The 20,058-nt window shown below is 45.5% G+C and overlaps 1 protein-coding gene across 2 annotated transcripts in view; it reads right to left on the reverse strand.

The window, feature by feature from the left end:
- LOC141174663 (serine/threonine-protein kinase Nek11-like) overlaps positions 1 to 20,058 on the reverse strand; it is a 490,513-nt gene that overhangs the window by 109,928 nt on the left and 360,527 nt on the right. For both annotated transcript variants that reach the window (XM_073659587.1, XM_073659586.1), the window contains exon 10: positions 2,515 to 2,634. In XM_073659587.1, the coding sequence (XP_073515688.1) occupies positions 2,515 to 2,634 (120 nt within the window). The remainder of the gene's footprint in view (positions 1 to 2,514; positions 2,635 to 20,058) is intronic.

Here is a 20,058-nt window from a genome sequence, read left to right on the forward strand (position 1 = left end):
GTTTCCCCGTGGATTCAACTTTAATGAGATCTGTGGTTATGAATCAGCCGAGAGGAGCTCAGAAAAAGACGGATAAGAGTTATAAACTCCCTGTCCGACCATCAGAGTGAGCTCACTTATGGAATCTCAGTTAACTCATTCTGTAGCCAGCAATACACAGTGCAAATTTTTAATGAAAACCAATTACAAAAAATGATTTTTTTGTTATACATTCATTTAAGGGAAAAGAGAAAGGTAGACAACTCCTTTAAGGATTGCACATGCTTCATGTGTCACTTACTAGATAAGTGGGCCCCCTAAATTGAGGACTGATAATGGCATAATGGAAAATGCAAAAGGGCAACTACTGTCAGTAGCCTTCGGGTCATGGATCCAGAGCCGTATACCAAGAAATGGTAAGAAACTCTTTATTTTACTTGCCATTTACATTCAATGATTCTAATTTTCCCTTTATATGCAGAGTATAAAATTGCCAAAAAAAAACAAAAGGAAAAGAAGGAAAAATGAAACGTCCTTCGTGGTTATAAAATAAGATTACTGTCCCAGAGGGAGGATCAGGAGACAGTGGAAAAACTGATAATCTGACTGATACAATTAGATTTTTCTTGATGGAGCGCTCAGGTAACATGAGGGGTGATAAGCGGCCACTTTGTATGACAATAAAGTGAGACAATGATATAACCTTGTTAGTGGATTACCGACACAGACATCGCAGGGATGAAATGAAAGAGATACAAGGAGATATATACGCAATGCAGTGGGATGAAATCTTAAAATATAATCTTAAATTACAAAAGGAAAAAATATTTTATAATAATTCACTAAGCGTGTATTGCTGGCCAATAATCGGGAACAATCATTGTAGGTTCGCTTAGACTCAATTATCTATCAGCTTATCTAAACAGACTGCTGATTGGCCAATGAATAAGCAAAATGGTAAAAGAAAAAAAAATAGGAAAGAAAAACCCCGGATGAAGTTCTGGGCGAAACACGTCTCATTTGTGAATTGGTGTATTTCACTGGCCAATAATCAGGAATTATCATTCCTAAGTACGCTTCTACTCAATTATCTATCCGCCTATCTAAACAGACTGCTTATTGGCCAATGAATGAGCAAAGCGATATAAAATAATAAAAATAGGGAAAAAAAAACCAGATGACGTTCTTGGCGAAACGTGTGTCATTTGCGCACTGGTGGGTGAATTCTTCTCTACCACTTGATATTAACTTCAGTATTTGATTATAGTCTGATCGGGTATTTCTTGTCATCATTATTGTCATCTTTGCATAATGTAAGATTTTGGGGAGAAAAACTACATTTTTTTGTTTTTAAATGTAGCACTTGCACTTTGGTTTTCTTGGCTTCTGATATCTTCACAGAAAATAATATTTTTTATAATATCTTCCTTCAATGTGTGAATTGTCATCTATCTTGCTAGGTTCAATCCGCCTCGGCAGCACATCTACATAAACAGAACAAGTGCTGCCGAGAATATGATGTCTTATGCTCACAAAACGATCATTATGTGAACATGGAAGTGTGGTTGGCCTGTCTAAACAGCTATTCAATCCCACCGGTCGGCTTCTATGGAGCCGATCATCAGTTATTGGCCACAATCGGGCTGTCTAAATGCAACCTAAGTAACATGATAAGACTCTAGAAGATAATGCACCAAAACTATTCCATAAAAGAAAAAGAACTACTAGGATACACTGGGGGTTGTAGTCCTGCAACAGCTAAAGAGCCGCTACTAAAGCTGGTCACTGGAGGTCAGAATGCTGCAATTCCCACACTATCCTCTAGAGTTGCTCTTTGCAGTGGCTCTGGCTTAGGCAATCTAGGTAACAGAGAAGCAATTAGTGGGATCTCTCTACTCCATATTTCTTATACTTGCCAGGTCTCCTAAGATGCCTGGGAGGCTCTTGGGGAAAAAGGGAGACTTTTTGAACCGCTGAACCTTTCGGAAAGCAGAGTTTCTGGAAAGTTTTTTAGTACCTAAGACACTAATGCTCTGTCTATTGAGAGAGATCTTTTACAATCAGGGAGTGTGCAAGACACAAGGTGAGAGAGTGGAAAAGAAAGACATGACTTGAAAAAGGGTGGTGTGTCTAAGGGAGAAAATGTCACAATATGAGCAATGTTTTTGCGACAGGTCATCAATTACAACTGGCAAGTATTTCATACCCTAATGGCACTGTTTGGCACATTCAACTTTGATGTGGTCTGTGGTCGTAAATCAGCTGAGAAGAGCTCATAAAAGGATAGATAAAAGAATGTCAAACTCCCTTTCAAACCGTCATAGCGGGCTCACTGACAGATTCTCAGTTAACTCACTCTCCATCCCAGTACAACACAGAGGCTATAGAAGGCAAATAGTGGATTTTTTTTTAATGAAACCCAATAGCAAAAAATGATATTTAGCCCCAAATACTTTTATATAAGTAAAAATAAAATTGTTCCAAATGGTGGGCACATTTAAATGGGGGAAAAACACTCCAGCAGTACACACTTACTTCAACTTCTTCATATGAGTCTCTGGATCTTCTTCTTGACGGATTCTCCTCCGTTGACGAGGAGACATCTCCTGCACCATCCTCATGGCCTGTAGACTGTCTAGATGCAGCTTCTCTTGCCTGTGAGACATGACCAGTATAATAATGACGATGTAGTCACTCTATGGGTATGTTCACATGTGGGATTTAAGAGTGGGTTTTTTTTGCATTTTACAGTACCAGCAAAGTGAATGAGATTTCAAAAATCTCGTGCACCCGCTCGTCCTTTTAACTGGCTTTTTTTTAATCTGTAGAATGTCAATTCTTTTGGAATTTTTGCAGCATTTTTCACCCATTCTGATGAATGAGAAAAAAGGGAATAAAAAATGCATCAAAAATGCATAAAAAAAGTAGAAAAACAAGTTTTTTTCCTGCAGCAAAAAAAAACAGATTGTTGGCAGGAAAAACTCTGCAAAAATGCCATGTGTGAATATACCATAACAGTACTATCTCATGTTTATGGAGAAAGAGGAACCAGCATCTTACATTTCAACATGGCCAACCCTAGCAGGAGATAAGCCGCTGCTAGGGGTGTCAGGGAGCATCTTATTCCACTTTCCCCAGAGGCGTTGCTGTCAGCCATAAGCTTTGCAGGATTTGAAGAACTGTTCCTTTGTCTTACATGAGACTGCAGCAATGCTTCCAGATAATATTTCCAGTGCCATCTATAAAGTGTCAAACATTGGGCCCACCAGAGGACTTGAGTCTGAGGTCCACCTTTCATTTATACAAAACAAATTCATTATCACTAAAGGGATTTGTCAGACCAGGGCTAATTATCGTCAGGCACTGTATATTACGGCGTAGCCATAAGATACACAATGTTAGGATTTGACTCCGCTTGCTGGTTATCACATAATCCTGAGAAGCTAGAGCCCACCGGAGGATTCTCCGCTTCTCCAGTGGGCCAGTCCAACCCTGTCTATAAATGAACCTTCATGTACTAATTCATCAAGGTGGTCATGCACAGCAACACTCTCACTGTAAATGCCGGGGTTAGAAAAAACTCAGATCCTGGTAGCTTACTCTTTGGCTAGGGTCACACCAGGGTATATTCTCTCATCCAAAAAAAGTCGGTCCGATTATGCTAATCCCATTCTGATAGGAGTTTGATCCGATTCTTTTGGATGAGCAGAAAACGAAGAAAGAAATTTCTCATTCTTATCCATTCCGTCAGTCCGTGGAAATGGGACTGCACTCAGATGTCATCTGAGTGCAGTCCGATGTTTTGATGGGACTCGCTGACTTGCATGGCTGATTGCGATCCGAATATTAGACATGCAGCGAAAAAATCGGACACGTGCTTATACCGATAGAATAACATTGATGCGAGTGCGATCCGATGTTTTGCCGGATTGCACTAAGAGCGATAATATGGTCGTCTGCACGAGCCCTTTCAGTGCTTAATCAAGGTGCGGGGGAAACACCCTTATAATCCTGATACTCACCCCCAGAAACATGATTGTGAGGGCAACATCATTTTGAGACACCCTAGGAACAGATTAAAGTCCCCAGAGCTGTCCCTCGTGACAGTAGGATTAGGTATGCCCTATGTTTATGCACAGGTACGATACAGGGGCAGACATATACATTAAGATATCCAGCACATATCACAATAAATACTCAAAAACAATGCAAAAACGGACACAAACCGTATGGATGTAATTTGGATGACAATATGGATGAAAATCGTACTATTCTTCATGCACGGTCCAGTTTGGATGAGCTTATGCAGAATCGCCCATTTTTCATCCAAAAAAAACAGACGATTCTTCACCCGTTTTTTTTACATCCGTTTGACATCTGGATTTTGATAAATTATTAAGGGCCAAATACAATTTCCTATCTTAATAATTGTAATGGATCCATGAAAAACACATGAGATACAGATGGTAACCTGTATGGGATTTTTTTTTTTACAAACTCATTGGTTTATAACATACGGATCAAAGCACGCTGCAATTTATTTACACTCAGATCATCATGTGAACTAGCGTTTATCAGTGAGCTGTCCATAGGTTCCCGTTGTGCCTTCGTTGGCACACGGACTGGGAAAAGATATAGTTTTGTATCCCTGACCCAGTGGTTGATGAACGGTGGGAGTTTACAGAGCATGCTATTATTAGGGATGCTTCTTTATGGCTATGTTGTTCCCTGAAATGTAATATTTCTGTGCTCTCGTAATCCTGCGGTCTGCACTTTGGAGGAGTAATATGTGCGTCTTGAGGACAATATCTCGGTGATATTTTCCGGGAAGTTGTTTGTTTCATATCAGAAAGCGCTGACGGCAGCTGAGGTCAGGTAATGAAAATGTCTTGGCTGTTACCCTCTCCGATAGGACAAGCGGGCACAGAAGCTCGTTATGGATCCTTGAGAACCGGATTTTGGAATCATGTATGTAATGCAATGCTGGAACGTCTACCCTTAAAGTGATGGCCGAGATTGTGAAGGACAAGGTCATGTAGCCCTTGTGAATGCCTCGACTGCCACCATCCTTTGTATGAGCGCTTCTCATTGCGTTCCTTGGGAAGTGCCAGATTCCGAATTGGGCAAAAGTGGGAAGTCGATAGCAAATGGACGAAGCCTATCTCCTCCTGTGCTGCTAATTGATTCCTGCACGCTGCCCCCCAAGGACCCCAAGACCGTTCATCAGAGACTCAGCTCAGCTTCCCGACTCCACGGCAAACCACAGCATCAATTAAAGATCAGCAGCAAGCTGCTTAGCTTAACCCATCCCCTGCTGGCCAAAAAGGAAGAACCCTTCACTTACTCACATGCAGTCAAGAAATGATGCAAATTATAATGCAAGAATAATGTGTTGTAGGCAGGTGCGTACATAGAAATCATGGGTCCCCATAGCAGAAGTTCTAATTGCCCCCCCCCCCCAAAAAAAAGAAAAACAAAACTTAAATAATTGTCGGGGTCATAGAAGAGCAGATTTCACAATTTTCCAGCCTTTACATAGTAATTTTCCTCCTGCTGAAGTTTTAGATTTCTCTTTCATTGCCCCCATAAAGTATGATAATAATAATCTTTATTTTTATATAGCACCATTAATTCCACAGCACTTTACAGACATTATGGGCACTGTCCCCATTGGGGCTCACAATCTAGATTCCCTATCAGTATGTCTGTCGAGTATGGGAGGAAACCGGAGAACCCGGAGGAAACCCACACAAACACAGGGAGAACATACAAACTCCTTGCAGATGTTGTCCAAGGACTCCAGCGCTGCAAAGCAACAGTGCTAACTACTGAGCCACCGTGCTGCCCTACAAACAAAAGTGCCCCCCAAACACAGTATGATACCCCCATGGTGAATTTCTCCACATTAGCCTCCACATGCACAGTATAATGACCCTACTGTACCCCACCTCAACTCCCAACGCAAGTATGGTGACCCCAACACAGTATAATCCCCCAATTGTGACTGGCTGCCACACAGCCCTCCATGCAGTATAATGGGCCTCCATTCAGTATAAAAGCCCGCACTAGTACTCCAAACAGTAAGATTGACCTCACACAAAGCTTCACACTGTATAATTGCTTGCACACAGTATAATGTCCCCACATAACCTTCCAAATATTATAATGACCCCATATAACCTGCCAAATATTATAATGGCCCCACATAGCCTTCCATGTAGTAAAATGCACCCCCCCATGGTCCTCCACGCAATATAATGCACCCCCATGGTTGGTCCTCCATTCAATATAATGCACCCCCATGGTCCTCCACGCAATATAATGTGGCCCCCATGGTCTTCCATACAGTATAGTGCGACCCCCATAGAGCATAGTGTGGCCCCGACAGGGCATAGTGCAGCCCCCATAGGGCAAAGTGCGGTCCCCATAGGGCAAAGTGTGGCCCCCATAGGGCATAGCGCAGCCCCCATAGGGCATAGGGCAGCCCCCATATGGCAAAGTGCAGCCCCCATAGGGCATAGTGTGGCCCCCATAGGGCAAAGTGCGGACACCATAGGTCAAAGTGCGGCCCCATAGGGCATAGTGCGGCCCCCATAGGGCAAAGTGCGGACACCATAGGTCAAAGTGGGGCCGCATAGTGCGGCCCCCATAGGGCAAAGTGCGGACACCATATGTCAAAGTGCGGTCCCCATAGGGCAAAGTGCGGACACCATAGGTCAAAGTGCGGCCCCATAGGGCATAGTGTGGCAACCATAGGGCAAAATGCAGCCACAGTCCTCCAGTAATATGGGCACCACATACTCACTGATTTTAAAAAAATAAATACACACTTACCGTCCTCGTTCCCCCGCTGCTTTAGTCTCTGCAGCGCATCTCTGTCATCCACTGCCTGACACAGTGACGCGATGAAGTGATGTCATTGCTCTGCTGCGTCAGATGCAGAGGAGGAATGGTAGGAGAAGGAGTGTCACATGACGCTCCCACCTCCATCATTGCTTTCAACTGTATCGGCATCTGCCGATACAGTTGAATGCTGGTCAGGGAGGCGGTGCTGGCTGTGTTGGGGGAAGCCCGATGCAGGGGGGCCCGATGCAGTGGGGGCCCCAGAGCAGTCGTGTGGCCTGCCGCCACTGGCGGTACGCCACTGGTTGTAGTGAATAGATAATTTATAAAAAAAATAGGAGTGCTGAATCAGATCCCACATACTTTGCAAAATGTAAATAGTCACCGGAATGGTCACAGAGGCTTGACCTCTAATGTGCTCATTCCTTCTGACCGGGTTGTAAAAATGAGCAAAGACAGCTGTCTTGCTAGTGCCACCTATAGGCGGTAGTAGCCCTGTAAGTCAATGTCCAACCCCTTAAAGGGGTTGTCCAGAACTAAATTATTTTTTTACCATGAGCCAAAGAGTAACAAACTGGTTAGCAACTCCTTGCCTGCTCTATCCGGTGCTGGCTCAGAGTGCTCGCTGACTGCTCCAGGTCAACAGAGCATCTCTTCTTCTTCCGGACTGCTGATACCATGCTGATTGATAGCCGGCGGCTCCCCACAGCTACGTAGCAGGGAGCCGGCTCAGAGTGCTCGCTGACTGCTCCAGGTCAACAGAGCAGCTCTTCTTCTTCCGGACAGCTGATACCATGCTGATTGATAGCCTGCGGCTCCCCGCAGCTACGTAGCAGGGAGCCGGCTGTCAATCAGCATGACATCGGCAGTAACTCCCCGTCCACAGAGCAGAGCAGAAGAGAAGCTGCTGCTCTGTAGATGTGATGTCAGTGGAAGCGGCAGAATCACGAGCAGGAGTGGTCAGTTACAGCTCTGTGCCAGCAGAGTTAGCAACTACCTGCCTTATAGTTCTTAGGCCCACAGTAAAAAATTAATATTGTCCTGGATAACCCCTTTAAGGACAGCTCAAGATGCCCTGTACATTTGCTCCGACACCTAAATTGGATTTCTTTTATCTAGATAACTGGAGTGGCTCTGAGTGGTCGATTCAATTCTTCAGACAGAGCCACTACAGTTATACAGATGAAAGAAAAATACAATTGGCTGTTTCTTAGGAGACTAGAACCCTTTAGGGTTAAATATCAGGCAGGATCTTCTATCCTATACAACATTAATGTTACATATTTCTGGCTAAGCATTTGTTTTTCTAATATGCTTTTAGATGGACACATTCTATATTGTTTTGTTTATACTTTTTATCTTTACAATCTATGTCATTATGTGACTACCCAACATCTCTTAAATCAGGGCAATCAACAGTCTGTACCATGACTAAGGCTGAGCGGCGAAACGCTTAGGTCAGCTATGTTTTTCTTCCTAGTGTGGGCTGTGTACATTCTAATGGAGTTTTTGGTTTATGTTTAAATTAATAGTAAAGTTTTAATCACGGAAAGGTTCGGATCATATCTTTTCTTTCAACTTTGAAGAGCAACCGTCGTTTACATTTTTAATTACAGAAATCAATAGTACCCAGGAAGATAAGCAACTTTGTAATATATATTATCGGCGAAATGTGCTTCTTTCTCCTCCTAAGTTGAGGGGTAAAATCTGCATTCAGTGAAGACAGACTTTCTCATTACTCAGATAAGATAAGGCAGTTGGTGCTTTTAAAATTCTATGGAGGGAGAGGAACTAAAGGAACACACAGACATTCTAGGGAGGAGCTAGAGGCTGACATAGTCATTCTAAGGAGGAGTTAGAGGAACACACAGACATTCTAGGGAGGGGCAAGAGGAACACACAGACATTCTAAGGAGGAGCTAGAGGAACACACAGACATTCTAGGGAGGAGCTGTGGAAGTGTGGCGCCCCTGCGGGTTCAGTCGCCACAGAGGTACTGCATCTCACCCAGAGGTGTGGTATCCGACTCTCAGGTAAGGATGGAGTACTGCCCGGGACCCACACACTTGCATCCATTACACTCCACTTCAGAGGGCGAGATGGCTCCTAAGGGAGAGCACAGTCCCTGGTCCCTAGCTGGAGGGTGGAACCATGTAGTGGGTGTGGTTGGAGGAAGAAGAACAGGGGAGCACTTCAGAAGGAGTATATAAAGAGGGAACCATCTTGGGAGAGAGAGTCCAGTCAGAGAAGACAGTCTGAGGAAAAGTAGTGGGAGCAGGAGCTCTGTAGGAGCTCTGCTCAGAGGAGCGGGCCTAGAGTGAGAGGCCCAGGAGGACTGGCAGGACGAGGAAGGGAGCAGAGGAAGGCTCCAGAGGTGAGGGGATCCCAGGGGCACGAGAAGTGCAGGAAGCCACCTGTGCGCCCGAATCTGCTGGAATGTGGAGGAATCAGGCCGCAAAGGGGACCGGCCCCTAATGTTAGAACCCTCCTGTTAGTTTTTTTCTATCTTGTGTTTTGCGGTCACGTGACCATCTGCCTATATATTCCAGCTCCACCCTTCTGGCCTTGCTGGACTTCAGTGTTGTTTGACTGTCTCTCTAGCCAGGTGCTTCGGTGCCTATCTCTGTCTAGTTCGCTTGGTCCTCTTGGACCTCTAGTACTTTTTGTCAGTTTGTCTTTTGTGTTCTGCAACAACTTCTGTTAAGAGGTGTCCCATTTTTGTCCCAGTCCTTAGTACTTTTAGGGACCCCTTCCTTATTTCTATAGGTCTTCGTTCAGACTAGCCGAGGACAAAGGCGGGTCTGTTCACAAGGAACAGGCAGCCCGCAACATCATAGGGATTCAGCTTAGTCTTACTGTAGGGACAGCTTTCCCCTATCTTTCCTTAGTTTATGTTGCAGATCATAACAGTAAGTCCAGCCCCCAAAAAAAAACTAAAAGGAAAGAAATTCGGGGATCAGTATGGTTTCCATCCAGGAGTTGGCACAACGCCTGCAGGGATTGTCTCTGGAGGTGGCCGAGCTTCAGCAACACGTGAGTAGCTGTCCTAGAGCGCATTTTGTCGAACAGAAGGTAGGACTGCCTGATGTTTTTTATGGTAAACAGCAAGATTTTTTTTCCTTTAAAAATGCTTGTTTGTTATATTTTCGTTTGAGACCAAGATCCTCTGGGAATGAATCACAGCGCATTGGTTTTATTATGTCACTTTTGCGCAAAGAACCACAGGGTTGGGCCTTTTCTCTCCAGCCTAATGATCCGTGTTTAAGTTCTGTTGAAGATTTTTTTTCTGCTATGGGGCTATTATATGACGACACTGATCGAATCTCATCTGCTGAATCAGAACTCAGATGTTTGAATCAGGGGTCAGATGATGTTGAAATTTATTGCACACACTTTAGAAGGTGGGCTTCAGAAGTTAAGTGGAATGATTCGGTGCTGAGATGTTTATTTCTTGCTGGCCTGAGTGGAAGGGTTAAGGATCTGCTAATTGCATTCCCTGCACCTGAGACTCTGCAGGAAGCTATGCAGTTAGCTGTTCGTATAGACAGGAGACTGAGGTGAAGGCTCAATGAGGTAAAGACTCCTGTAATGTCATGTCCTAGTCCCCAGAAAATCTGCTCTGATGGTGGGGAACCGATGGAGGTTGGGGGGATGTCACTCCGCTGTCAGGAAAAAGACCGGAGATTCGCCGAGGGTTTATGTCTTTATTGTGGTAAATCTGACCATTTGAGTATTGTGAGAGTCGTTTAAGTAAAGAAAAAAAAAGGTCAGTTACGCCCGTATAGCTTGTCTATGCTCTGCAGGAGTATTTCTTTCTGAGAGTACTACTCTGCAAGGAGATTTGATTGAATTTCAGGTATTTGTGGATTGTGGTTCAACACTTAATGTGATTGATAAAGGGATTTTGGAAAACCTTAAATTGAAATCCAAACCTTTGTCATCACCTATTTCTGTGGTTGCAATTGATAACACTCCTTTGAAATGTATTACTCACAAGACTGCTGCATTTCCTCTCACTATCAATGGAGTTGACTAAGAAATTTTGGACTTGGTTGCTTTGGATAATTTGCCCTCTCCAGTTGTTCTAGGATTGCCTTGGTTAAAACTGCACAATCCTTTATTGGACTGGTCTACTAATGTGATTAAGTCTTGGAGTCCGAAGTGCTATGATAAATGTTGTAAGGGTCGCATTGCGGCTGTGGAAAGAGTGGAATTACCTGTACCTATTCAAGATTTTTGGAGGGTTTTTTCGGAGGAGGAATCGCAAGTTTTACCTCCTCATAGGGATTATGATTGCGCCATTGAGTTTGTTCCGGGTGCTACTCTTCCCAAAAGTTGCTTGTTTAATCTGACTATCCCTGAAAGAAAGGCCTTGGAGGAGTACATACAGACTAGCGTGGCCTCAGGTCACATTAGACCTTCTAAGTCGCCTGTGGCAGTTGGATTCTTCTTTGTTAAAAAAAAAAAGGACGGCGGTTTACGTCCATGTCTGGATTTTCGTGAAATTAATAAGATTACCGTACGCAATTCCTACTCATTGCCGTTAATTCCTGACTTGTTTAACCAGTTAGTGGGAGCCAAGTGGTTCTCCAAAATTGATCTCCGGGGGGCATACAATTTGTTACGTGTGAAGGAGGATGATGAATGGAAAACTGCTTTTAACACTCCGGTAGGTCATTTTGAGAATCTGGTGATGCCTTTTGGTCTTACCAATGCACTTGCATTTTTTCATAACCTTATTAATGACATCCTGAGACCTCTGATTGGTAAGAATGTGGTTGTGTATTTGGATGACATTTTGATTTATTCACCAGATCTGGAGTCCCATTGGCAGAGTGTACGTGAAGTTTTGCAGTTATTGGGTGATAATTCACTCTTTGCTAAGCTGGAGAAATGTGAGTTCACTGTGCAGAAAATTAGTTTTTTGGGCTACATTGTCTCCAGCGAGGGCTTTGAGATGGACCCTGTGAAGGTTCAGGCTGTGCAGGAATGGCCTAGGCCTATTGGTTTGAAATCTATACAGAGATTTTTGGGTTTTGCCAATTATTACAGGAAATTCATTAAGAATTTTTCTGTAATTGTTAAACCTCTAACCGATCTCACCAGGAAAGGTGCGAATACGGCCCAGTGGACTACTGAGGCCATTGAAGTGTTTGAGTATCTCAAAGAGAGGTTCAGTTCTGCCCCTATCCTTATACAGCCTGATGAGACCAAACCTTTTTTGGTCGAGGTCGATGCTTCATCGGTGGGGGTCGGAACAGTTTTGTCTCAGGAGAACAAGGGTGGAGTACATCCTTGTGCCTTCTTTTCGAAATTTTTTTCGGAAACAGAACTGAATTATGATGTTAGAAATCTGGAGTTGCTGGCTATTAAACCCACGTTTGAACATTGGCGTCATTTTTTGGAAGGTGCTAGATTTCCTATTCAGGTTTTCACAGATCATAAGAATTTGATCTATCTAGATGCTGCCAAGCGCTTGAATGCCCGTCAAGCTAGGTGGGCACTTTTTTTTTCTTGGTTTCATTTTTCTGTTACCTATATCCCTGGTACTGAGAATGTTAAAGCCGATGCTTTATCTCACAGCTTCTCTCCTATGGTCGGTGCCGAGGAGGAGGAGAGCATTTTACAGAAAGGAGTTGTGGTGGCGGCATTGGACTCCGTTTTGGAGAATGGGATTCTGAAAGCTCAAGGTGATGCTCCATCTAACACTCCCCATGGGAGGTTGTTCGTGCCTAGAGCCTTTAGGAGAGATTTGTTTGTGGAGTGTCATGTGTCTCTGTTGGCAGGTCATCCAGGAATTTCGGAGACTAAGAGACTGATCAGTCGCAGTTTTTGGTGGCCTGGATGGCAGAAGAAAGTCATCAAGTGGGTGCGTCAGTGTACTGTGTGCGCTAGGTCAAAAGCTTCACATACTCCTGCTGCGGGGTTGCTTTGCCCTCTGGAGGTTCCTAGTGCGCCTTGGACGCATCTCACTATGGATTTTATTACTGATCTTCCCGTGTCCGAGGGTTTTACTGTCATCTGGGTGGTCGTGGACCGTTTTAGTAAGATGTGTCATTTGGTTCAATTCATTAAGTTGCCCTCCGCCAAGACACTCGCTAAGGCGTTTGTTAAGGAGATTGTCAAGCTCCATGGCGTTCCCACGGATATTGTTTCTGATAGAGGACCTCAGTTTGTGGCTCGCTTTTGGCGTGCTTTTTGTGACAGGTTGGGAGTCCATTTGTCATTTTCGTCTAGTTTTCATCCTGAGTCTAATGGACAGACTGAAAGAAAGAACCAGGATGTTGAACAGTTTTTGCGTTGTTTTGTGGCAGACAATCAAGAGGTGTGGTTGGAGTTTCTGCCTCTCGCAGAATTTGCTCTTAACAATCATACATCCTCCTCTGATGAGTGTTCTCCTTTTCTTTGTTGTACTGGGAGACATCCGTCTTTTGGTTCATTCTCCAAATTGGGGTCGGCGGTGCCGGAGGAGGAGAATTTTTCCGGTGATTTGGAGAGAGTTTGGACTAATGTACGTTGTAACCTTCAAGAGGCTAACAAAAAGTCCAAGAAGTATTTTGACAGGAAACGTAAAGAGGTTTTGTTTACTGTGGGTGACATGGTTTGGTTGTCCTCGAAGAACCTGCGGTTGAGGATTCCCTCTAAAAAACTGGGTCCTAAGTTTGTGGGTCTATTTAAAGTGCTTCAGGTTGTTAACCCGTCTGCTGTTAGGTTGGATGTCCCTACTTCCTGGAAGATTAATCCTGTGTTTCATGTTTCCTTTTTGAAAAAGGCTGACGTATCTGATAGGGACGCCACTGTCGCAGTTCCTCCTGTGGTGGAAGACGGCGAATATGACATTTCGCGTATCTTGAATTCTAGATGGCATAGAGGGAGATCACAGTATCTTGTCTCTTGGAAGGGTTTCGGTCCCGAAGACAACTCCTGGGTAAGGACGGATGATGTCTCTGATCCTAGGCTTGTTAAAGCTTTCCACAGGAGGCTTCCGGATAGGCCTGGTCCTGGAGGATCCGGAGGATCCTCATAAAAGAGGGGGTACTGTTAAAACCCTCCTGTTAGTTTTTTCTATCTTGTGTTTTGCGATCACGTGACCATCTGCCTATATATTCCAGCTCCACCCTTCTGGCCTTGCTGGACTTCAGTGTTGTTTGACTGTCTCTCTAGCCAGGTGCTTCGGTGCCTATCTCTGTCTAGTTCGCTTGGTCCTCTTGGACCTCTAGTACTTTTTGTCAGTTTGTCTTTTGTGTTCTGCAACAACTTCTGTTAGGAGGTGTCCCATTTTTGTCCCAGTCCTTAGTACTTTTAGGGACCCCTTCCTTATTTCTATAGGTCTTCGTTCAGACTAGCCGAGGACAAAAGCAGGTCTGTTCACAAGGAACAGGCAGCCCGCTACATCGTAGGGATTCAGCTTAGTCTTACTGTAGGGACAGCTTTCCCCTATCTTTCCTTAGTTTATGTTGCAGATCATAACACCTAACTAGTGGAGAACTACAAGGCGCAGCTAGAAACCGGAGGCTTCTGTACTTTCAGGGTGCAACTGCTCACAACCGCAACTACATCGCTAAAAAGATAGCAACATAAGATTCAGGGGTCTGCAGGTTGCCCGCCAAAATCCGAGGTTACCGGCTTGGGACACTGGTTGCGAGGCGCAGGGCAGGAGGGTGAAAGCCAGCGCAGGAAGACGACCGAGGAAGGCACACAGAATGGGGTCCCGTTATGTACTCCTGAAACACCTGGGAGTTTGCTGAACCCCTGCCTTGGTAAACACAGGACGGCATGGGAGGTTACCCTGGTCCTGGTAGCCTGGAGTTCAACAACTGTGAGTAAACCTTGAAGACTGCACCCTACTATGTCCTAGAATTATTATCTGGGCCATCCCCTGCACTACACTGCACAGCAACATCTACCTCATTAATCATCACTGCACCGCCCTGTAGCTTAGCTCTACCTGTGGAGAGCTAAACCAACTCTGCTGCGTCACCATCAGCTCCAGAGGAACTGCACCGCAGCTGCTGCTCCATATAGCCGCATACCACAGGTGGGGTCACGAACGTTAAACTATAAAAACTATAATCCCCTTTTATTGACCGCCCTGGGTCACGGACCAGGTCACTGCCACTGTAAGATCCCCTGCACCGACCGGCCCGGCACCAAGTACCCCACGGCCCAGGGGGCGCGTCAGACTATACAGACAATCCGCTGCAAGTTCCATAGAACTTTATGAGCACATATGGAGGAGCTAGAGGAAAACTCAGACATTCTAGGGAAGAGCAAGAGGAACACACAGACATTCTAGGGAGGAGCAAGAGGAACACACAGACATTCTAGTGAGGAGCAAGGCGAACACACATACATTCTAGGGAGGAGCTAGAGGAACAGACAGACATTCCAGGGAGGAGCAAAATGAACACACAGACATTCTAGGGAGAAGCAAGAGGAACACAGGCATTCTAAGGAGGAGCTAGAGGAGCAGACAGACATTCTATGGAGGAGCAAGAGGAACACACAGACATTCTAGGGAGGAGCAAGAGGAACACAGACATTCTAGGGAGGAGCTAGAGGAACACACAGACATTCTAGGGAGGAGCTAGAGGAACACACAGACATTCTGGGGAGGAGCTACAGGAACACTCAGACATTCTAAGAAGGAGCTAGAGGAACACGCAGACATTCTAAGGGGGAGCTAGGGGAATACTCAGACATTCTAAGGGGGAGCTATGGGAACACATAGACATTCTAGGGAGGAGCTACAGGAACACTCAGACATTCTAGGAAGGAGGAAGAGGAACACTCAGACATTCTAAGGGTGAGCTAGAGGAACACTCAGACATTCTAAGGAGGAGCTAGAGGAACACTCAGACATTCTAAGGAGGAGCAAGAGGAACACTCAGACATTCTAAGGAGGAGCTAGAGGAACACTCAGACATTCTAAGGGGGAGCTAGAAGAACACATAGACATTCTAGGGAGGAGCTACAGGAACACTCAGACATTCTAAGGAGGAGCTAGAGGAACACTCAGACATTCTAAGGGGGAGCTAGGGGAACACTCAGACATTCTAAGGGGGAGCTAGGGGAACACATAGACATTCAAGGGAGGAGCTACAGGAACACTCAGACATTCTAGGGAGGCGCAAGAGGAACACACAGACATTCTAAGGAGGAGCTAGAGGAACACTCAGACATTCTAAGGAGGAGCTAGAGGAACACTCAGACATTCTAAGGAGGAGCTAGAGGAACACTCAGACATTCTAAGGAGGAGCTAGAGGAACACTCAGACATTCTAAGGGGGAGCTAGGGGAACACATAGACATTCTAGGGAGGAGCTACAGGAACACTCAGACATTCTAAGGAGGCACAAGAGGAACACATAGACATTCTAGGGAGGAGCTACAGGAACACTCAGACATTCTAAGGGGGAGCTAGGGGAACACATAGACATTCAAGGGAGGAGCTACAGGAACACTCAGACATTCTAGGGAGGCGCAAGAGGAACACACAGACATTCTAAGGAGGAGCTAGAGGAACACTCAGACATTCTAAGGGGGAGCTAGGGGAACACATAGACATTTTAGGGAGGAGCTACAGGAACACTCAGACATTCTAGGGAGGCGCAAGAGGAACGCACAGACATTCTAGGGAGGAGCTACAGGAACACTCAGACATTCTAGGGAGGCGCAAGAGGAACACACAGACATTTTAGGGAGGAGCAAGAGGAACACACAGACATTCTAGAGAGGAGTTAGAGGCAGACAGTCATTCTACGGAGGAGCTAGAGGAACACACAGACATTCTAGGAAGGATCTAGAAGAACCCAAATACATTCTCGGGAGGAGCTAGAGGAACACACAGACATTCTAGGGAGGAGCAAGAGGAACACACACACATTCTAAGGAGGAGCAAGAGGAACACATAGACATTCTAGGGAGGAGCTAGAGGAACACACAGACATTCTAGGGAGGAGCTAGAGGAACACACAGACATTCTAGGGAGGAGCTAGAGGAACACACAGACATTCTAGGGAGGAGCAAGAGGAACACAGACATTCTAGGGAGGAGCAAGAGGAACACACACACATTCTAGGGAGGAGCAAGAGGAACACACAGACATTCTAGGGAGGAGCTAGAGGAACACACAGACATTCTAGGGAGGAGCTAGAGGAACACACAGACATTATAGGGAGGAGCTAGAGGCCAATGCAGACATTCTAGGGAGGAGCTGTGGAAGATACAGACAATCCGCTGCAAGTTCCATAGAACTTTATGAGCACATACAGAGGAGCTAGAGGAACACTCAGACATTCTAGGGAGGAGCAAGAGGAACACACAGACATTCTAGGGAGGAGCAAGAGGAACACACAGACATTCTAGGGAGGAGCTAGAGGCCGACACAGTCATTCTAAGGAGGAGCTAGAGGAACACAGACATTCTAGGGAGGAGCAAGAGGAACACAGACATTCTAGGGAGGAGCTAGAGGAACACACAGACATTCTAGGGAGGAGCTAGAGGAACACACAGACATTATAGGGAGGAGCAAGAGGAACACACAGACATTCTAGAGAGGAGTTAGAGGCCGACAGTCATTCTAGGGAGGTGCAAGAGGAACACACAGACATTCTAGGGAGCAGCAAGAGGAACACACAGACATTCAGGAGCAAGAGGAACACACAGACATTCTAGAGAGGAGTTAGAGGCCGACAGTCATTCTAGGGAGGTGCAAGAGGAACACACAGACATTCTAGGGAGGAGCAAGAGGAACACACAGACATTCAGGAGCAAGAGGAACACACAGACATTCTAGGGAGGAGCTAGAGGAACACACAGACATTATAGGGAGGAGCAAGAGGAACACACAGACATTCTAGAGAAGAGTTAGAGGCCGACAGTCATTCTAGGGAGGTGCAAGAGGAACACACAGACTTTCTAGGGAGGAGCAAGAGGAACACACAGACATTCAGGAGCAAGAGGAACACTCAGACATTCTAGGGAGGAGCTAGAGGCCGACACAGTGTCATGGTTGTGTCGCCACGAAGATCGTCACGATTGCACAGCCTGACTTCTCGCAGCTGAGTTTTTGGTGCTTTGTGCTTTTCGGCAGTGAGGGAGTTAACTCTCTCTCTCTGTGCTAGACAAGGTCCAGCCTCGCCCAGCTGCAATCAATTCTGCAGTAGTGAGATTCCTTCATATGTCTGCTGATCTGTTAGGGAAGTTGTCGGTGAAAGCATTTCATGCATACTAACAGAGCGGATCGTGGTATTTGGAGTTTCAGAGCTAAGTGTATTTGGAGTGGTTTTTCCCTTCCTCGCTTTATCATTTATCTCCTTTCCCGTTGGTGTTCCCTCTGTTGTTGTGTAGTTTTTGTATGCAAGGTGGTTTTGGTTTTACCCTTGTACTGTCTCGTTCGTCTAAGTACTGAGTGTTGGCATATTATTACCTGTCCCCTTTTGTTGTTATCGGAGGTAGGGGTTACGCTGGCGGCCTGGACCTCTGTACCTTTAACAGTACCTCCAGGTAGAGGGATTAGTCAGGGCCCCAGCTTAGGGTCAGCTTAGGCCCCCTACCTCCAGTACACAGAGACAGCGTGACATTTTCACCGACCTGGTTGGACAGTTTGTTGTCATATATCTGGATGATATCTTAATTTACTCACCTGATCTGGTGTCTCATCAGGAGCACGTTAGACAGGTGTTACAGATCTTGCGGGATAATAAACTGTATGCTAAATGGGAAAAGTGTGTGTTCGCCGTACAGGAACTCCAGTTTTTAGGTTTCCTGGTTTCAGCGTCTGGTTTTCGTATGGACCCTGGGAAAGTGCGGGCAGTTCTTGAGTGGGATCTGCCTGAGAATCTTAAGGCACTACAACGTTTCCTGGGGTTTGCTAATTATTACCGGAAGTTCATTCGTAATTTCTCGTCCATGGTTAAACCTCTCACTGACATGACAAAAAAGGGGATGGATTTTTCTAGGTGGTCTGACAAGGCTTGTCAAGCTTTCTCCTCCTTGAAAAAATGTTTTGCCTCGGCACCCATACTCATTCAACCTGATGCGTCACAGCCATTCATTGTAGAGGTAGACGCTTCCGAGGTAGGGGTGGGAGCAGTGTTGTCACAAGGTTCGTCCCCTGGTAAGTGGCATCCGTGCACCTTTTTCTCTAAAAAATTGTCGTCCGCCGAGAGGAATTACGATGTCGGCAATAGGGAACTCTTGGCCATTAAGTTAGCTTTTGAGGAGTGGCGACATTTTTTGGAGGGGGCAGTCCATCCGGTCACCGTCATCACCGATCACAAGAACCTGCTTTATCTGGAGTCCGCAAAATGTCTGAATCCCAGACAAGCCAGGTGGTCGTTGTTTTTTACCAGGTTTAATTTTGTCGTTACGTTTCGTCCTGGGTCAAAAAATGTGAAGGCGGATGCCTTATTTCGTAGTTTCCCTAGGGCTGGGAATACGGATGACCCGGTTCCTATCCTTCAAGAGGGGGTGGTGGTGTCGGCAGTATGCTCTGAGCTTGAGGAGGAGGTATTGGAGGCTCAGGGGGACGCCCCTGTTGGACCTCCAGGGAGACTGTTTGTTCCAGATCAGCTACGACAAAAGGTGATCGAGGCACACCATAACTCAGTTTTAGCAGGACACCCAGGGAGTAAAGCAACTGTGTGTTATGTTCTGCTACCAGAGCTAAGGAAAGAGAGGCGATCTGTCCCTACGATAGAACTCAGCTTAATCCCTACGATGTAACAGGGGACCTGATCCTGCGATCAGACCTGCTAAAGTCCTAAGCTAGTCTGTACGGAGACCTATAGATGTGGGGAAGGAATCCCTACAAGTACTAAGGACTGGGAGGAATATGGGACACCTCCTAACAGAAATAGTAGCAGACAGACGAACAAACAAAATATATAGAACATAGAGGTCCGTAGACCAAGCAAACTAACAGAGTTAGATACAGAGCACAGGCTAGCTAGAAAGTAGATATACAATGAAGTCCAGCAAAGCCAGAAGGGCGGAGCAGGATTAAATAGGCCAACAAGGTCATGTGACCAGCAAAGGAAAAAACCTAAGAACAAGGTTCTAACAGTACCCCCCTGTTAGAACCTTGCTGTTAGGTTTTTTTTCCTTTGCTGGTCACATGACCTTGTTGGCCTATTTAATCCTGCTCCGCCCTTCTGGCTTTGCTGGACTTCATTGTATATCTACTTTCTAGCTAGCCTGTGCTCTGTATCTAACTCTGTTAGTTTGCTTGGTC

This window comes from Phyllobates terribilis, unplaced genomic scaffold, assembly GCF_046119375.1.
Source record: "Phyllobates terribilis strain yellow unplaced genomic scaffold, ASM4611937v1 Scaffold_13__5_contigs__length_258822181, whole genome shotgun sequence".
NCBI classification, from domain to species: domain Eukaryota; kingdom Metazoa; phylum Chordata; class Amphibia; order Anura; family Dendrobatidae; genus Phyllobates; species Phyllobates terribilis.